The 21,324-nt window shown below is 33.7% G+C and overlaps 1 protein-coding gene across 6 annotated transcripts in view; it reads right to left on the bottom strand.

Moving 5' to 3' along the window:
* Window positions 1-21,324, bottom strand: part of CNKSR2 (connector enhancer of kinase suppressor of Ras 2) — a 299,979-nt gene that overhangs the window by 101,611 nt on the left and 177,044 nt on the right. For all 6 annotated transcript variants that reach the window (XM_058713719.1, XM_058713721.1, XM_058713722.1 and 3 more), the window contains 2 exons: window positions 15,806-15,939; window positions 10,962-11,173 (listed from right to left, as the gene is read on the bottom strand). In XM_058713719.1, coding sequence (XP_058569702.1) covers window positions 10,962-11,173; window positions 15,806-15,939 — 346 coding nt within the window. The remainder of the gene's footprint in view (window positions 1-10,961; window positions 11,174-15,805; window positions 15,940-21,324) is intronic.

Here is a 21,324-nt window from a genome sequence, read left to right as displayed (position 1 = left end):
CACTTGATTCCAAGGCTAATTATATTTTGAACCAAATCACCTTTTGTAAATATTCTACCAAGAAAGCACATGTGGAATACACATTGGAGTTTGGAAAGATAGGTTGTACTAAGTTGAAATGTTTGCCACTGTGCATAGAATCAATTCTTCTACAATAGAAGGGTATGTGAAGACTAGGAAGGATTCAGATGGTTTAAATATAGTTTAAGTGGCAAAAGAATTCTGCATCCTCCTCTGAAGCCTCTGGTGGGTAAAAAAAATGAGCTATGCTAAACTCTTCTTGCTCTGTGCTGTGCTCAGAATTAATATAGTAGTGGATAAGAAAGATGACATGAGTATGTAAATATTATTTGGTTTAAAACAATTCATTTTGAAGTTAAACAACTACAAATTAAAAACTATTCCATTTATTTTATTTTTGTAGTTTCAAGTTTCTATTTAAATTCCAGTTAGTTAACATACAGTGTAATATTAGTCACTCTACTTAAAAAAAATCTTAGTAAAGCAGTATCTTGAAAATCTTTATCAACATATGGAAAAGAGTCAACTTTTTTCATGAAGAGTAAAAAAGACAATGATTAAGACTCGTCACATGAAGACTCTCTTTTGAAATAAACCAGAATGACATCTTGTAATAACTTTATAATTCCTTTCAAAGATATTTCTCTTTGGGATTATATTACTCAGTGAAACTAGCAAGAACGGGAAAAATGAAAATCATAAGACACACCGAAGTTAATTACTCAAGATTTCACTGGTAGTCTGTATTAGAGTCAGCCCATGAATATACTTAAATTTTTTTTTTAATATTTATTCTTTTTGAGAGAGAGAGAGAGAGAGAGAGAGAGAGAGAGAGAGAGAATGTGAGCAGGGGAGGTGCAGAGAGAGAGGGAGATACAGAATCCAAAGCAGGCTCCAGGCTCTGAGCTGTCAGCGCAGAGAGCCTGATGTGGGGCTCTGAGATCATGACCTGAGCCGAAGTCGGACGCTTAACCGACTGAGTATACTTTTAACTTCCGATCAGTGTTCTCTTCACTACATGAGATTGCCTTGGTGATGAATTCAAGAACATTTCATTACACAAAAATCCGATTCATTTTTCTTCAAAAATAATTTAATGAGATGTATGATTACTGCTTTTGTTTAAGTGTCCTCTCTGCCAGTTTGTAAGTCTTGTAAAAAAATTCTTAAAAGCTATGTGAAGAGCTAATGGAGGATAAGGACATAAACTGTGGATGTAACTTTGTATTTGCTGTCCATTGCCTTAAACGAAGATGGAAAATACATTGCTGTGAAAAGGTGTGTCGACTTATAAGCTTAGAGACTTATAAAACAATGCTATGTTACCATATGTATACTTATAAGTGGTTGTATATTGTCTTAATTATTTGCTCTAATGTCTCTAGTCATTAAGGTGATCAATGTACAATTGTTAGTTATCTCTTTTTTAAGAAGATTCAATGTAACAGTTGACATTTTCTACCCCCACCCCCCACCCCCGAGGACCTATTTCCTCTATGATTTTTGGTAAATTGTTTTGCAGTGATACCAGTAATTCTACAAGGAGCCTGGAGTATAGAACACCATGCACTGATCTTTTCAGTTAGTATTTATTACTTGAGTTCGGACTTTTATCAAAAATAAGATTTACTCTAGAAAATGGCTTTTCTGGAAGATAAAAATGAAGATGGCATTCAACAATTTGTCTGCTGGGGTAGGCTTCAACTGAAGAACAGAGGCTTTTCCAAATGCTTATCTATTAAGTCAGCTGTTTGGAACTTAAAACACAAAGAGATTTTTATCATTGGTGTATGGGTCTTAAATTTTTTTTTAAATGTTTTTCAATGTTTATTTATTTTTGAGAGACAGAGAGAGACAGAGCACGAACGGGGGAGGGGGACAGAGAGAGGGAGACACAGAATCGGAAGCAGGCTCCAGGCTCTGAGCTGTCAGCACAGAGCCTGATATGGGACTTGAACTCATGAACTGTGAGATCATGACCTGAGCCGAAGTCAGACGCTTAACCAACTGAGCCACCTATGCGCCCCTTAAAAATTTTTTTTAATGTTTATTTTTGAGAGAGAGAAAGAGAGAATGAGAGACAGAACACAAGTGGAGGAGGAGCAGAGAGAAAGGGAGACACAGAACCTGAAGCAGGCTCCAGGCTCTGAGCTGTCAGCACAGAGCCCGATGCCGGGCTTGAACCCACAAACTGGGAGATCATGACCTGAGCCTAACATAACATGAGACGCCTAACTGCCTGAGCCACCCAGGTTCCCCAGTATATGGGTCTTTAAGAGGAGCTATAAAAGTCTATTCCAGCATTTTCCAAAATATACTCTATCAAACATTAGTTCATTGGGAGGTTAATGAGTATTTTGTGACCCAAACCAAAAAAGATTCAATGTACAAATACATTTGGGAAACAATAAGCTAATCCAAATTCAAGAAGACCTTCAAAGCCTTTAGTATGCTAATGTGGACTTATTAGTTGCCAAGAAAGGGATAAAATATTCAGAGTTTCTCAATTATATTTAACCAGATAACCTCTTTCTTTTACAAACATCCTCTTTCAGAACTAGAGATGTAAAGAACATATTTGGGAAAATGATGGATCCTTAAGCCACACTGTGATGTGAAAGCTAACACTAACCACTCTATTTAATTTTACCTTGCTGCCATTTATTAAATTTTTTTTCCATAGGGGAAAATGCATTCCGATTTCAACTAGGGACAATGGGACTCCTCCTGCTCCAGGGAATGTCATGATTAGGTATTCTATGGTACAGCAGGGTAGGTCATCCCAGACACTCACAACATTATACAACTTCTGCTCAGAGAATATGCTAATTGTGAATAAATGTAGGTCTATCTTTCCAGGGCAATAATTTCATTGATTTTTTGAATTAAAAAAAAAAAGACAATTGGCCCTGTGTCATACAAGGGCTCTTTGATTTTCTAGTCTTATATACTTGCTTCTGTATTAAATCTGTCTACAGTTGATTCTTAAAATAGCTAAGGGTTTCTTTTTATTTTATTTTATTTTTTTGCTAAGAGTTTCTTAAGAGCATCACTGTTGACATTGTGGACTGGATCATTCTTTATTGTTGAGAGCTGTCCTGCTCTTTGTAGGATGTGAACTAGCATCCTGGGCCTCTACCCACTAGATGCCAGTAGCATTTCCACACCCAATTATGACAACTACAAATGACCCCCCCCCCAAATTACCAAATGTCCCCTGGAGGGCAATACTGACCCAACTGAAAATCACTGAGTTAGATGGTTCCTATTCTTGGCTTCCCATTTTGTCTTTAAGGGAAGCACTATTTCACCTTCATATCTTTTTGTCAATTAATTCATTTGAAGAGTTAGTTTTTTCCTCTGATAGTTGTTGCATCGGCTTTGTGAACTTGGTTTGTTAATCTTTCCATTTTATCCACATATTGATACTCTCGAACTTGGTTAAGAGTTCCTTTTTCTTAATCTTACTATTTTATCCATTACCTAGTGATTTAATTTGTTCAGGCTTTTTTTTTTTCTTGCCTGGTTTCATTTTTTTAAAGAGTCTCCAACTATTTTATACATTATTTTTGCTCTCCTTTTTTCCCCTAGCAATTAATCTTAAATTTTAAAAAAGGTATGGGGTCAGAACTGTTTTCAGAATTCTGATGCTGTAAGGTTATATTCAGGCTCTTCTGCCCAGAGTATGAGCTAGTGGTTTCCATAATGGAACTTAAAAGAAGGCTTGGATCAGGGCAGTTTCTAGTGTTATTACCTATTTGAACACTCTTCCTTCTGCTTTTCAAAACCAAACCAAAAGAAACAGACGAACTCTTTTCATATTTAGTTTGAAAAAAATTTTCAAAAGTTTGTTTTATTTATTTTGAGAGAGGTGTGCGGGACAAAGAGAGAGAGAGAGAGAGAGAGGGAGAGAGAGAGAGAGGGAGAGAGAGAGAGAGAGAGAGAGAGAGAGAGCGCGCACAAGCAGGGGAGAGGCAGAGAGAAAGGGAGAAAGAGAATCCCAAGCAGGCTCTATGCTGTCAGTGCAGAGCCTGATGCGGGGCTGGATCTCACGAATGGTGAAATCATGACCTGGCTGAAATCAAGAGTCGTATGCTTAACCAAATGAGCCACCCAGGTGCCCCATATTCATATTTCTTTTAATTGCTAGGATTTAAGTGGCTAGTTATTGGGTAGCTAGAGGAACCAAACCAAGGAAATACTTCTAGCCCTGTTGTCCTTTATTAAATCCCTCCACAGGGAGAAGAAGAAGTGCTAATTTGATCCAAAGGCACTTGACAATCTTTGGGATACTTTTATTTATGAGCAGGAGTAATATATTATGGCATTAAATACTATTTCTTGAGCATTTTCCACGTGGCAAGAAGAGTACTAAGTACTAGACATACATTATCTCATTTAATCCTCATAAAAATACCACAGGTAGTGTTGCTATCCCATTTTACAGATAAAGAAAAAACATAGTGAAGCTAAGACTCAAGTTCAAGGTCAATCAGTTATTAAAAGGCCAATCTGTACTACCAAATTCAGATCTATATGACATCAAAACTCATGCTCTGGTATTTCTATTTGTAAAATTACACAAATTAAGGAAGAGTGCCTTTCCTTGCAGATTACTCTGATTTTTACATTAGGAACAGACAATTTTCTATTTCTCTCAAAATACTGCTGAACTACTTTTCTATCCATTACATGGTCCTTTATCACCATCAGCGTGATACTGAAAATTATTTTGTGAAACTGATCAACATGCAGTCTTTATGAATTATATTAAGTCCAAAGGAGTAAGAATTCCTATGAGTAGAGTATACATCTCATATTTCTCCATTTTTGATTCACTAATTTCTATTTCTTTGGTTAGTTCTACCTTGGAAGTGGTACATTTTACTTAAACACAAACATTTCCTGTGGTGAGAATCTCAATTTCTTTTCTTTCTAGCATAGCTGATGAATGACAGCTGAACTTTTATCTGATTAGAAAGACAATTTACATTTGAGAATCACAGGAAAGAGCAGACTTGTATTCAGAAATAAACAAGTATGAATGTATTGTGTATTACATGATCCTTTAAGGAATTTTTTATTTATTTTATCATTATTATTTTTTAATATTTGTTTATTTTTGAGAGAGAGAGAGAGACAGAGAGAGAGAGAGAGAGAGAGAGAGAGAGAGAGATTGTGTGAGCGTGTGCATGTGAGTGGGGGAAGGGCAGAGAGAGCAGGAGAGAGAGAATCCCAAGCAGGCTCCATGCTGAGCCCAGAGCCTGATGCAGGGCTCGATTTCAGGACCGTGAGATCATGATCTGAGCTGAAATCAAGAGTCAGACACTCAACCGACTGAGCCACCCAGGCGCCCAAGAAATGTTTTAAATAGTGCTATTAATTATAATTGAAATGGCCAAAAGTTGGAATGATGTTTTATGACAAAGAGAAAGATGATGTTGAAGTATGATAAAAGACCCTGGAGCCTACAAATAATTTCTTTTCCTCACACTGATAAAATAGTTTATAGTGTTATTGCCCATAGGTCCTTCACAATGCTATTGTAAGTCATTTCAAGCCATTTGCTATTTATGTGGATAAGAGGGACATGGTAGTTAGTTTTCTCTTGTCCCAACTACTTGAATGGAAAACGTGCAGGTATGTTACAGAAATTAATTTTCGTCAATGCACAATGTGTACAAATAACATTTATGAGGAGCATTTCTAAAATAACAGCTTTGCACTCATTCATGTGTTTTTTTTAGTGAGGTCCTGGATTCTCAGTAAGTCAGAAAAGGTCTAGATTCCTTCAAGCCAATACTATTATGTGATGTTATTGTAAAAAATATGTTTTCCTCCTATTATTAAAAAATATGACCACTCACAGCCACAAAGAGCCTCAGCCAACTGTGACTACCTTTCAGGAGATTTCTAAGCATAGGAATGTGGTATGATGGGATAGCAAGGGCAAAGAGTCTTGAAGAGTGAAAGGGAAAGCTGATGGGGATTATTACCATTCTGAAAAGTTGCCAAGCAAATGATCTCATCAATTTTGAACCTTTGCCTTTGAAGCATGAGCAGATGAGACCAAACAGTTAAAGTGATTTAATGCTGTCCTCTTTTCCCTTCTTTTAATTTTCACATTAAAGTTTCTTTTTAAAATTGAACTGTTTATTCACCCCATCTTATTCTTCAAATAATTTCAAATGTCTGATATTATTATTTACTTGTTGGGATCTTTAAGTTATTTTGTTTTTTTCTCCACCTTTATTGAGGTATAATTGGCAAATAAAAATAGTATATATTTAAGGTATACAACATGATGATTTGATATACATAGAATTTTGAAATGATTACCACAATCAAGTTATTTTAACACATCTATCACTTCACATAGTTACTCTTTTTTTTTCTGTGGGGTGAGAATACTTAACATCTATTCTCTTCACAATACTAAAGCTTCTTAGCACATGCTAGGCACTTTCTAGGCAACTTACAATGCACTGTCATTAAATTCTCACAAAAAGTCTATGAGGCAGGTATTATCATCTTCATTTAACCAAGGAGAAAATTGAGACCAACATCCCCAAGCTCACACTAGAGTAATTAGATAAAAGACAGCATTACCAAGTAGGGCTGATGATACAGCCAAGGCTAGTAACCACTTATCTAGGCTGCTTCCCCTACTGTCTCCATGTTTCCAGAAATTATTCTTATCTATCTTTTTAGCAAAGTAAAACCTATTTTATTTTCTCTGATTTAAAAAGGACATAACATATTGTTACTAATTTTACCCCTCAATTTAGCTACCTTTTCCTAAGGTCTGTCAGGGCCATGTCTTTGTAAAAACATGTTTACTTTAGTGCCACTAAATATGAAACAGCATATACAAGCATAAACAGCACATACAAAATCAGACCTACTTCTGCTTGCCTGAAATCAAATGCTTGGATTTGGAAGGAATAATACAATTTGTGAAAATTATTTCTCTATAATTTAGGAAATTACTTTCATCACATTTAGTTAGCTAGTATCACTAACAGAGTCCACAAGTATCCATGGGTACTTCATCCAGGCTCTACCACTTACTAGTTAGGTAAGTTACTTAACCCATCAGTAAAATAAAGATTCTATTAGCAACTACCTCACTGGGTTATTGTAAGGATTAAATGGGTCAATGCCTTTTAAATGTCTAGAACAGTGCCTGGCATATATAAATATTATTTACTTATTTCCAGAAGGGCCATCCACTTTCTATCCATATTATACTTGTCTGATAGCTTAGAGCAAATAATCGTTCTTTTTTTTTAACTCACTCTTAGCAATAACTAGTAGGTCTATGATATAAAATGAGAACCTTCATTAAAAATGTCTTTTAAAGCCCACAATTAGGATATTTTCAGGCATTTTTCTTTACATCTTTTCTTTGTCACTGTCCAAAAAGAGAGTTTCCCTAAATATTTTTGTCTTATATATCTAACTTTATTACTTATTTTTTAAAGTTTATTTATTTACTTTGTGTGTGAGAGAGAGCGAGCAAGCAAGCAGAGCCCAAGGTGGAGCCCGAATTTCAGAAAATATGAGATCATGACCTGAGTGGAAATCAAGAGTCAGACACTTAACCAACCTGAGCCACCCAGGGGCCCCTTATATATCTAACTTTAAAATATGAATGCACTAAGAGAATATGACAAGTATATACATATTTAACCACAAGCACATAATAGTAACTGAATCATGTTTCTTCTTTGCTTCTCAAAATCCTATCTATACTCTTATAACGTTAACTCTAAACCTCCTTGAATAAACAGGTAATCTGGGGAGTTAATAGGAAAGAATGGTGGCTAAGCTCACATACTTCAAGATAAGGGTATTTGCGACTAAGAACTAAGTTGAGCACTGTAAGCCTGAAGGACTTATTCATTACATTTGAAGGTATCATACAAGTGCTAACACATGAAATTACGGTCATTTCCAGAAAATATAAAATATGAACTTTCTTGTACTCTATGTTTTTTTGCAATGTACTTCAGCAGAATCATGTATTTTTATTATCATTATTTTTTAAATCTAAGTAAATACTGTCACACTTGGGAGTGTATGCAATGGGACCACTTTATAGGTTAAATAAAGAAGTTATTGATAATTGCTTATAAAGTTTTGGAGTAATTTGTACTGAAAACATCAGGGTCTGGGCTGAGAGATTTATATGAACCCTCAGATCTCAGACCTATGTTTGAGAAGCTGCCAGGTATTTGGTGTGGATAACTAACATTTAGAAACCATAGAGGATGACCATTCATCATTTAAAACAGCATGTCACTTTTCAGCTCCTGGGCTATAGGTATTACTTTGCTCACATTTTCCTACTTTCCTAAAGTGATTCTAACACATCTCCTTATTTGTTTCTTCCCTCTAGGTTACGAATGCCTTCCAGGGAAAATTTATGTTTTATTCACCTTTGAATCCCCAGTGACTAGATGACTTTATGTACACAACAAATATTAGCTGAATGAGTTAAGAAAAAAATTGATCTTTGGAAAAATTAAGGACACAAATTCATGTGTGTGACAGGTAGAATTTATTATTTACAATCTGATTTTAAAAATGTTTTCATACATTAAACCGCTAGTGATCTGGAGCAACCTACAGGCTGTGCTAGAATATCTTCACTGATATATATCTGTAAGAATCTCCACTGAGGGTTCAGATTATATTTCATGTTGGAAAGTTAAAAAAAATTCTGGATCAAAAGTAAAAGAACTTTTTTTTTTTTTTTTTACTTCGTATCAATCTTTTGGGCATATATACATTTCTTTTCTCCTAAGTTGTTTATAAAAATATATCAAATATCTGTAAGATATCTAAATTTTCTAAAATTTAAACAGTATTTTATTTTATAGGGAGAGAGGATTTGTGGAACATGATGACACTAGGTGGTTTAAATTGTAGCCTGAAGAGACTAACAATTCATAGCCATTCAAGAACCAAGTAACCAATTATTTATAAAGCTATCAGTAATCAGCTTCATCTGGTGACTATAATTTCCCCTTTAAACATTCTAGTCATACTTCAAAATAAGCAGAAAATAGCCAGAGAATTCTAAGACAGAAAAAAAGAGTTGATATACATTACTGCTTATCCAATAAGCAGTAATGAATAAATATGCAGTATGAATGAATAAAAATAAAGATCTTATGTTATAAAGCAGGGGTAGGGATAACAAAGATGGCAGGCCTCTACACTGCTCTCTACTGCAGAGGTTTATAGTATAATAGGGGAGGAAAGCAACGGTGCAAATACCTTCAAATTATGACAGTTCAAAATAATTGCCACCAGAATGGTATAATTGAGGAGCTATGCTAAAAAATATCATTACTTATTATTATGATAAAAAAAGCACATGTACACAGAATAACACAAAGTAAGGTAAGTATGGTTCCTATTTTTTAGGATCATTTTGAGTAAAATTTCTCATATATAATTATTACCAAAGAGCTGTAAGGAAATAAGGCATGTGTAGTAAGGTACATGATGACTAATCATTTGGGACCACAGGAGGGAGGCATATGGCCATGCTGGGCAAGTAAGGAGGGCCAGTGGAAAAAAAAGTTAAAACAACCTTCCTTCTGCTCAGCTCCCATTATTCATCTGTATTAATCATCAAGGATCCTATCTTTCCCCTTCTCTATGCTCCTCACTAAAACTGATTAGTTTGAAAACTAGAAAATGAGGAGCACAGAGTTCCAAATAAGTCCATTCTTTCTTGGAATAGGATCATACCTTTACTATTTTAACTTTAGGCAGCCTTATCTGCAAATCTTTCAGATACAATGTATCAAGTGAAAGCATGTGTGACCAGGTTGCTTTCTTGGTCATGCATGGAAAAAGAGAAGTCAAAGATGAAAAATGCTAGGTATATTGTAACTGTGAGGCCATCTCTGATTTAAATATGGTGTGTACTTCCTAGTTAGAATCCACTTCATTCAAATTTTCTAACTTCTTAGAAAAAACAAAAATTGAGGTGAGATTTTCCCCAGAATGTATATCTAAAGAGTTTTTAATCCCTGAGGAATAAGGAGTTTATTTTATATAAGTCATGTTAAAATTTTTTCCAGGGTTACTTCAATGAACAAGTCAGAGCACACCTCCTGGAAGGTCCCAACCACCACTACAAGTAGGGAGCTAAAGCAACCACAGTCACAACAGAGAGTACACAACACATTCTGAAAACACCTCCTGAAGGGCCAGGCCCTGGACAGTGTATGACCCCTTTTTAATATAGTAGTGCTCACAGGTGCAGAACACATAGCAAGCTATTATATAAGTAATGTTAGTAGGAAGCATTCATCGAAAAAAATTAATCCTTGAATGATTCCAATTTGGCAAAATCTGACATGATAAAAATTACATGTGATTCAAAAGGGTTTCCATAGGGGCGCCTGGGTGGCGCAGTCGGTTAAGCGTCCGACTTCAGCCAGGTCACGATCTCGCGGTCCGTGAGTTCGAGCCCCGCGTCAGGCTCTGGGCTGATGGCTCGGAGCCTGGAGCCTGTTTCCGATTCTGTGTCTCCCTCTCTCTCTGCCCCTCCCCCGTTCATGCTCTGTCTCTCTCTGTCCCAAAAAAAAAATGAATAAAAAACGTTGAAAAAAAAAAAAAAAAAAAAAGGGTTTCCATAAATCATTAAAGAGCTAAGATGCCACTTATTGCTCTTACCTATCTTTGGAAATTTTAGAATACTGTTTAATGTCATGCTTCGTATTGTTGCATTAGAAGCACATTAGAAGCACATCAATGTAATTCCATTAGAAGCACATGACAGGCACAGATCAATTATAAAGATTCAAAAGCTATCAAGTAAATCAAGTAATTTTCATAACCCAAAAGTCTATGAAAAGAAGTAGAAGTTCTCATATGAGACATATGTTCTTATGTCAGTGTAAGAAAAGAACTCTTACCATAAGTTGGGGTGCTTTCTCGTCTTCCTTGACTACTGGATCTTCCTTTTTCATATTCATAGCAATATAAGACAGTATCTTCCTCAACAATATTAAACCTCTTTCGATATTCCTGATCCAGAAATGAATTTGGTGATTCAGATCCCTTATGCACCGGCTTGCCAACCATATGTCCTCTGAGGTCTTCACAAGGAAGGTTTCCTTTTTCATCCCTAAAAATAGGGAAATGTAAAGGAGAAGAATGTAGGGAAGTGTTAGGGTGGTAAAATGGCAGAGAGGGTCTAAAAAAGTAGTCATATCCTTTCCATACAATGTGTCCTCTAATCTTTCCAAACTTTCTTTGAGGCTTCTAGGGCAGTTTTTAATTATTGCTATATTGCAAGAAAATAAATGCTGAGGATCAGAGAGGTTAAATGACTTGCCTAAAGGTCACACAGCTAATAAAGGACAATGCTAGACATGGGTCATGGATCTTCTAACTTGTGCTCTCGTCCATTTTCACTGTACTATGTCATATAAAGAAAATCATCTTGGCACATAAATTACTTTTAGGGCTCAAGACAGTAGGTATAAGGTAAACATTGCTAACAATATAGCTTTCTTCTGCCACTGTAACTAATTGATTCATAGTAACATTAGCACTGCTTAAAAACAAAGACGTGTTTAAGAACTACCACCTCTGTAACAATATTTGCAGCCTTAAGAACCAAATTAACATGATATTAACTGATACTGTAAGAATTTCAAACAGCTTGTTATTAATTTAAAATAAACCTTACTGAAAAGAATTACTTAGAGTATTTAAACTCTATGCATCTCATTTAATAGTAAAGATATAAATTCACAGAACTAATTCTAAATGGATACATCAAAATTTCATCACACATCAGCAACATTTCTTGTGAAGAGAGAGTAGAGAAACCTGATAAAATATGGAATTTAAGATGATGGCAAGGTGATTTTTTTCTATAGTATTCTAAAATAGAAAAATATAATAATTTATGGGATCCCTAAAACTGTTACTGACATACAGTATTACACAGTCCAGGCAATTGGGTCCCTTATGAGTGGTATTTTGGTAGAAATACTCCATTAGGAAGGGCTAAATTGAACCTTGTTTATTTTATGATATTTCACTGACTAGCTATGAACTCTTTGTTAGAAAAGCCTGTCTTCTAGAACACAGCTATGAATGTAAATGCAATATTTTCTTCTCTTGAAGGTCATTAATTTTATTTCCTACTACTTCTTAATTGTTTCCAGTTCTACACTGAACAGTGCCATGAATGCTAAAAAACTTTAATTTTATGTTAAGTACCAAGACTGAAATCTTAAATCAATAAAGTAAATTATAACAAGAAAGATAAAAAGAACAAAATTTTAATTTACACTATGTCTTATAAAATGGTGATGAGCTTATAAATCTAATGTCAATTCAAAAATATGAGTTATGTTTCAGCAAGAACACTATACTTTCATACTTTCATACTATGGTACAGTACACTTCCGTAGGTATATGGAAATGTCTAGATTAGGTCTCTCCAAATGAGAACTACATTCACAGTATTTGAAATATATCAAAAGTAGAATAATATTATTGTCAAGACTAACTGAATCAGCAAGCTGTCCCATGTATTTAACTCATCTGAAGTTGCGATTGTCATTTACATTGCTGATTCACTCTTCTACTTTTAAAAATAAAAGTATTGCTTATTGCTAAGTTGTAACTGGATAGCTAGGTCTTAGGCAACATGAAGAAAGCATATTAAAAAAATGCAGGTAGAATTTTATTGACACTGCAATTAGCTTGAAAATAGCCCTAACGAACTCGTGGCACTGGATTAAGGTTTTGCCTATCTATAAATGGGCAGACATTTCTATCAGGCCTGTGATGTGAATGTTAATGCAGCTGAGATCAGAAGGTGATTCAGCCCTAGTTAACTCACCATGATCTATTTATATGGATATTCCTGTGGCAGAAAATTGGAAGGGCTGGTATTACTTACTCTGTAATGATATGAAAGGAGGGACTCATACCAACAAGGAAGATTTATGAAGCAAGTATATATGAAACAAATACAAATAAAGCTGAGTTAAGAAATGTACGCACCAAAAACAATTTTTGCAGTAGAATGAAGTAATACATGCATTGCGTATATAAAGTATGTGCCCATTTGTGTGTGTATCTCTGTATGTGTGCTTGTATGTATGTACTTACATTGTGAGTCCCTGAATAACTCAATGTATTAATTCGTTCTGCTGTACAGATTGAAGGAAAACTTTTCTTAATGTTATGTATGTAATAAATCTACACTTTTACTCTGAAAAGGATTTAAGGAAATGGGTGAAAAGTCAGAACACTCCTTTAGTGGACTTTCTTTACATTTAATGGCTCAGAGTAAAATTAATGAGAGAAATTAGTGCTTAAACTTCAGAGTTGTGCAAAGACCTACAAATTCTTGATTTTTATCATAGAAAAAGAAATTTGGTTAAGTATGTAATGCAGTATATACTATGATAATGAAACTGCATATAGTCACAAGACATATAATAAAAAACTGATGAATTTTCACTCACTCTACATACATGAGTGTCTTTCAGAGAAAAAGGTACTTCTGGAATAAATGTGTTTAAAGAATGGTAATTACATGAAAAAAAATTCTATGTAACTTGACAGCTAGCCCTGACATTTTTATGTATTTTTTGGTTTTAAGATGAGAAAGCTTTTATTATTTACAATTAAATTAACACTAAAATGCCTATCCTACATAAACAAAATTTTTTACTATATGAAGAAACGAATGTTCAGATGAGTTACATTAGGTGAACCACATTAAACATCAAAATGAGAAAATGGGACAAAAGTTCTGCGGCTGTATCTATGGAAAGAATGACAACTGCAACAGTTTTATGGCCATAACTTCAAGTCAAACCAGAAAATGCAGATAATTTATACAGGCTGGTGTAAAAAGGGACTCTGATGCATGCATTGTTCTGACTGTGCTATATCAAACTATTGTGTAACTTGGATAACTAATAATTTGACTCAAAATATAGTTAGACTATTCCATTAAATTATACACTAGACTAAGAATCAATTAAAGTGAGATAACACCTCTAATTATGAATTTTCCTGAAAAATATGAAGCAATACTGATAAAACAAATACCACCATGTTGATACTTGAACTTCTTATATTTTCAAGTATTTTTAAATAGCATGTTCAAACTTTTCATTGGTCTCAATACATTGCCGTAATCATAAGGCCACCACACTGAGAGGACAGAACCCAATTACTTTATTCTTGTCTTCTGAAGCGTATTTTAAATATTTTACGTCTAGGACATATTTTCTTTATCATAAGTTCCTCCCTACTCAAGATAAAAGGAAAAAGCATGAAAAAACTGCAGAGATTTGATAAAAATAATTTTCTGATGTTTATCTGTACATGTAGCCCTTGGAATAAGGTCTCTTAAATAATCATTTGCACTGAAATTAAAAGTTTTTCCAATTAAAATGAAAACAAACCAAAAAAGTCACTATTCAAAACACATATTTTTATTGCTCCTCATGCAAGAATATTCAGAAAGTCTGACACTATCTTAATACAATTAAAATGCAACTTGCGTTTGACTAGGATATCAAATGAATCTGTACATCTGATTATAAATTTAACATAGGACTATAAATTATATACTTGAAAGATTTGTGAAATGACAGCTCAGTAAGTTAAATCTTCTCATAAACCATGTTCCCACAGCTACATTTAATTCTCAAAATTAAAAACTAAAATGTTTATAAAATGGACTACAGTTTTATTACCAGACGATATAGTATTTGCAGACACACCATGTTGTCATGTAGCATTTAAATCATAAAATGTCAGTGCCATCATATCTTAGAGAATGAAACATTAGGTGCCCTAAAGAATGATGAAAATTAATTAACACAAGGGATTTCAGTTCTTTTATATACTGAAGAAATTTAATATTAAGTGTGGCTTGAAAATAAGAGACCTTAATCTACTGTTTTTGAATGACTGCACAACTAATTTAAAAATGGAACCAAATTCTTTGTGACTGGTACTAATTATCCCCATTTAGTGCAGGCCTCTTTCCATAATTTTTGTATTCCATGAGGCTGGGTATCAGAACGCTTTTGGACAGAATGCATTATGGCACAAAGTTGTATTCTTTCACACCCGCCAGGAATTTCAAATAGAAATCTGGAAATGAAATGGAGATATAGCCTCAAGAAATCTAGAAAACAGACTTTAAAGGCAACTCATTCTCTTGCAAATTGTCTCTACTTCCTGACAGAAACATTAATGAACTGATCAGGTAGAAACTGTAGATACATAAGTATTAGGGGAAACAATATTCTCCCTTCTCATCATCTATTTCCCCCCACCAAAAGTTCCCTCACTGCATACATTTAAGAGGGCATAAAAGTTATCTGTAACTTTCTCTTTTAGAAAAAAAAATGTATGAAATGCTTCAAAATAACTTGAGATTTCCTGGGGCTTCTTAGCTAAAGACCCTCGCTTATTCCTTCCTTATTAAAATAATCCTAATTGTTATTTAACATTACTTTCCTATTGTTTTCTATCATATGACATGTTTATGAGATATTTAATGCATAGTGTTTAATACAGATTAGTTATTGTTATTATTATTAACCAAAACGCATTCTCTACAATGCAACAATTTTCCAGAATGTGTTCAGAATTCCTATCTAAGAAAATATTCAAGGTGTTCCCTGAGAATTTACTTCACAGTTTACATACGGTTAGGTTAGTCTCTGGATAGAAGTTGCCCACAGCAACATGATGGTTGGTACTGTACCTGGGAATATATGGTTCTGCAGGAGGAGGGGGGATGTAGAGATCCTGGAGAGCAGAACTGTCTCTTTTAGTTGGTGTACTGATGGTGCTGGAAGGCGTGGCAACGCTGCTTGTGGGACTTCTAGGTATAAGAGGCTGGTTAAAATGAAAAAGAAAATACATACACACACAAACAACACACAAAACAACAACAACAACAACAACAACAACGACATATAGTTATCATTTTAAAATTATCTATTTCTGCAAAGTTTCTGAACTTGGCTGAAATCAAGAAGCACGTTATTTAGCACATCGATATTCCTCTGAATGTCCAAAAACAAGTAATTTATTATTTTAGAGGCTTCGCTTAGTTCTCAACTCACCTTATTCTACGGCATAACAACGTAAAAGCTATTTATAAGGTAAAAGCACCATGCAGGGTTTCATAATGGTAAGATTTGTTTTACAGTCAGAAACTTATTAAATCAAATTTGCTTTGTTGGAATCCCACCTTTGAAAGAAAGATAATAAAGAGGAACTTTCAAAAGAATTAACTCACTCACATCCTGACTGATATACAAGAAAGATATTTCATTTTTTTTTCCCAAAAAGATACACCATACTCTTTAGTTAGCAGAATGTCACACATTCTCAGAAAAGGTTACAAAAATGGAGGATGAAAGGCCAATACAAGAAAATACTTTCTTTTTTTGTATTTTGTTTTTTTAAATATAAACACAATGAACTGTCCTCTCAAGGTCATTTATGGTACATCTTCAAAAGTATGGTGACTAGTGGAACACAATCGTTTCATCCTTCAGAGGTACACACATTTGTCACTGTTTAAATAATGTTTAGATACAGATCTATAGATTCCATTTTCATGCCTGCTTAAGTATTAAATACTTTTAAAAATTAAGATATCATGTATACTGAATAAAGTGATACATCAGGATGCATTAATTTAAGACCACTTCCAATTCTAAGCTTCACAGCATTTGCAAATGATCTTGTGGATCAAAAAATTATTCTAAAGTGAGACTAAAATTCACAAATTTTCATGTTTATCTTACAGATCTTACTGATTAGCTATGTATACAATAACAGTAAAAATAAGAATTTTGGTGCAATTGCAAACACAAACGTAATGATCACAAAATGAACTGTATCTTCACATGACAAGATGTTGCCATTTTAGCCAATATGAAAACACTTTTAGCAAATCTATATAGACCCGCAGTTCTATTACTTTAACATGTATTGTTGGACAAAATGGCATATTACAACTATTTAATATTGTGACAATGCTTTTGTACAGATAAGCAAAATGTTCAAAAAACCAAGCATAAATACAATGTACAATGTAGGCCACTGGGGAAGGCTACATAGTTTATGATTCAGTTCACAGTTTTTGACCTTCCTTATTACACAGCTCACCTTAACAGATTGAAATCACACATCCTGCCAAAATGATGGTTAAGTTTTAATCTATGTGAAATAGAAATTAAAGAGAGAGAGAAGGGAAAAAAATTGATAACTTATTTGGGGACTCTACAATATTCTATCTTCTATGATGTAAAAAAAGTCAGATATTTTACATGTTAAGGAATTTTGAAATGTTTTGAAAGTATGCAGTAGACTTATGTTTAACTATGCTGATTTTGAAATAGTGTTCACTTAAATTATATGTGTCTTTTAGAAAAAAAATCTTGGCAGTGGGAAATTATTAGATTATATAGGCAATCAAGAATCATTTGTATGGATGAACACCATGAAGCCTGAGGAAATGAAGAATTGTATTGTTTCTAGTGATACCTCTACAATAATCTTTGAATTAATGATAGGTTCTTTAGATAAGTCTTTAGACACACTATATATATAGTCACTGTGATATGACTATAATTGCTTTTCGTCAGGACATCTTGGTATTAAATACAGATGACATAAAAAAAGTCTGACTAAATTTCATATTATAGAAATATAAAGAAAAACCCATTATTCAGTGCATTACTTTCCAAAACTGTCTAACAGATGTACTGTGAGAGAAAAACGTATATTCAGTATGCTTTTTAAATGCTCTAGTATCTTTTATTTTAAAATATTCTAATACTGCAAGTGAAATTAAAAACAAGTTCTAAAAACACAAACAAAAAATAATCTAACAAATTTTTATTCTTTTTCTTTTGTTTTAGGGTCACTATTTCTATTCTGAAGACTTCTCTCTCTCCTTTTATTTTACCATCAATAGAACTAAAGATAATCTTTCTTGGTTAGTACCTATCTCTGCCTTCCCCAAACAAAGAGGAAAAAAGGAAAAATGGAAGGAACAAAGGAGAAACAATAGTGGTTACAAGTATATTTTAAATAGCTGTGAAGTGTGAGGTAAATATGAACAGAATATTTTATTTTGCCTAGACTACTACTAGGATTCTATTCAAATTATTACCAGGATTATTTAGGGTACTTGTGCCTTTCCCCTTCCAGTAAACTTAAATATTAGCCTTGTCAGCTTCCTTCAAATTGCTATTTTGTCTAGGTTTCTATTTTCAGGAAGGAGTCGCTATTAATATCATCAGTTAGCATGATTAGCTAAATTAGCAAATACACAGAAGAAAGACTCTTAAATAAGTTTAAATGGATAACAGGTTTGATTGTGCCAGCTGGTTCAATAAATTGAATTGGTTAAAAAAACACAACTTATTCTTTCAAAGAAAATGGAAATTAGTTAATCCTATTGTTCAATTCAATTGGCTAGTTATTGTATTAACTGATAAATCATAGAAAACATTTCAAATGGTTTATCATGCAGATATCATCTGGATAATCAGAATGCTTTGTACCAAATGAAACACACAGTAAAGATTAAATATATTTGGCATATTTTTGTCTATTCATTGTATTACTTCTGTCAAGCTAATCCACACTAAAAAAGTAAACATTGTTTTTGAGAATCTTATTTTAAAAATACACATTAAGCAGTGAGAAAATAAAGCATGGTAAAATAGAAACTTCATGGGAAAATGGCAATAGCTACTTAACCGAAGAGGACGTCTTTGTGATAATTTAAAATTATAATCTCTTCCTGTGTCTTGATAAATAACATTTCTTATAAATTAAAGGGAGGTAATTACATATTCGGGTGACGGTGGTGGGAGAGATGAGGGGTAGAAAAAAATTAAAGAATACTAAACTTTAAAAAAAAATTATAATCTCTTAAAAATTTTCTACCTTTGAACAAGAACTGAAAGAATACAAAATTAAATGACTAAAAGAATGAAAAAAATGCATTAAAGAGCATTAGAAAGATAGGCAAAATTTGACTAAACCAAGCGCAGAATAAATGATGCTATTAGCTGAAATCACCAGCAAGAAATTCCTAGTTGTAACAAGTGGCATTAAAATTACAACCACCACCAATAACAATTTAAGTGTGTGAAAATACCCAAAAAGTGACAAATACAGCTTCCCTCAGATCAAAAAAGGACTTCTCTCGGCATCCAATTCAAATTTTAATATACATATTTCTTAGTTTCAGGAAAAATATCCAAATATGTTAGCATGAAAATGCAGAAAGATAGCTTCTCCCATCTTGACAAAATTTCCTTTCAATAATTTGTTCATAATATTGTAAAAGAAGAGTAGTTACCACTGCACTAAGAAGAATTTCCAATTTAAGGCAAAAAGTAGAAATAAAGGGTAATATTTTTTATCTTACCATTTTGCTACTTTGCTACTTTATCTATATTGGCAAAATATGGAAAGAGAATTAAGAATTATCATCATTTAAATACAAGGTTATTTTAAGGCTGCATCTTGTTACTCAAGTAAGCATGAAGCTTCTGTATAACTTGGTCAACTACAGTATGTAATCAAGTATGATATGGATCCATTTTGGATTCTATGCAAACAGGTTTATTTCCTGGAAGAGCCTTGCCAAAATATTTAGTTTTCATATGTAAATGGTCCTACTGACCTAAAGCTCTCCTTTCACAGATCCAGTGAGGCTCCAGAAGGGAAGAGGCATTTGCATGTACGTCATTACTCTGCTAAAACAACTCTGATAGATATGTGGGGGCACAGGCATGCATCTCTGAAAATATCCAGGTTCTAAATAAAATGATCATATGCATCTCTTTAAATATACATTGATAAACTTAAGTCAATTACTGATAACTTGCTACATCAACAGGACTACTACTAGAAATCTACTAGGTAAGACATACATACATTTTTTCATATTGTCAGTTTGAACTACATAAAATACTTTCAAATTGTATCCTACAATATGGTACGGCACAAATCTTCCTCTGAATCATGTGTGATGACTTTAGTAATAATACCCTACTCATTCAGTTTAAAAAGCATATGAAAGATTGTGATTAATGTAAAATAAAGTTTTCAGCCTTTGTAAGGGATCACTGAGATCTCATTTTAAATCCTCTGATGGCTCAGGTCTTTCCCTTGTGTCCCCAATTCTAACACGTGTAAGGTAAGTGAGCACATCTGGAAGGTATACCTCTGAAACCCCTACGGTCTTAAAGATTATGAGAAAAGAACTTCCATACTTAAACTACATTTTACATTGAGGTTTTACTTGAAACATTTTTCATTTTAACAACTTGTGGCAAGCTTATCTTAATTTACTTGTCCTTCTGTCTGGTAAGTGACCTGGCTTTCATAGAGCTATAGAAATTCTTGAATGATACCAGTGACATAAAGACAGCCCCAGCATTAAAGATTAAAACAGTGTGTTACACATTATGTGGTTACTTCTAAAATTCACTACTGCAAAGATCACAAAGAGCTTGCTTTGCCTTTCAGGGGGAACATACCCATTGAAATATGCATGATTACATCAAGTATAAAACCTGGCCATTTATTTTATTCACTCTTGGGAATAAGCACAGACTCAGAGGGATCACAATACCCCATTATTCTAGCACAGAACATTCACACAAGTCCTTACTCAGTTCAAACACATTTTTATTATAATTACCAACATAAGTACCAGAATATTGTTTTATGTTAGCAACTCTGTTCTTAATCATCTAAACACTCCAGAGAAAATGTATGCTGGATTTTGGGAGGCAAGACAATGCATACATGTTTCTTGACCATATAAAAAATGTTAGATATAATTTGGAAAATTTGGGGCATACTTTTCCCTGGGAAAATTTTTTTAAGTAGTAACTTATCTGAAGGAAGTCTAAGCAAAGGAAATGCATGTATTTAAATTCTCACACTCTGTGTTTTCACAGTTTTTTCTAGGATCTAAATTCATAAATACAAAAGATTTGAGTCTTCTTTTATAAGCATGTAATCTTTCCTTTCCTATAAGACCACCAAAAAAACAAACATTTTTTCCTGACCGTTAATGTGATCAGGAAACCATATCTGTATAGGTTTAAAAATACAAGATATACAAGAAATATAGACTTCACAGTCACACTACAAAATGGCTTTATCCACTGAGTCATCATATTTTGCACATTGTACTGAGACTACTACGACTGTATTTACTCTTATGCTGTCCAGACT

Source organism: Neofelis nebulosa, chromosome X, assembly GCF_028018385.1.
Source record: "Neofelis nebulosa isolate mNeoNeb1 chromosome X, mNeoNeb1.pri, whole genome shotgun sequence".
NCBI classification, from domain to species: Eukaryota; Metazoa; Chordata; class Mammalia; order Carnivora; family Felidae; genus Neofelis; species Neofelis nebulosa.
This window is presented reverse-complemented; position numbering and strand designations above follow the sequence as displayed.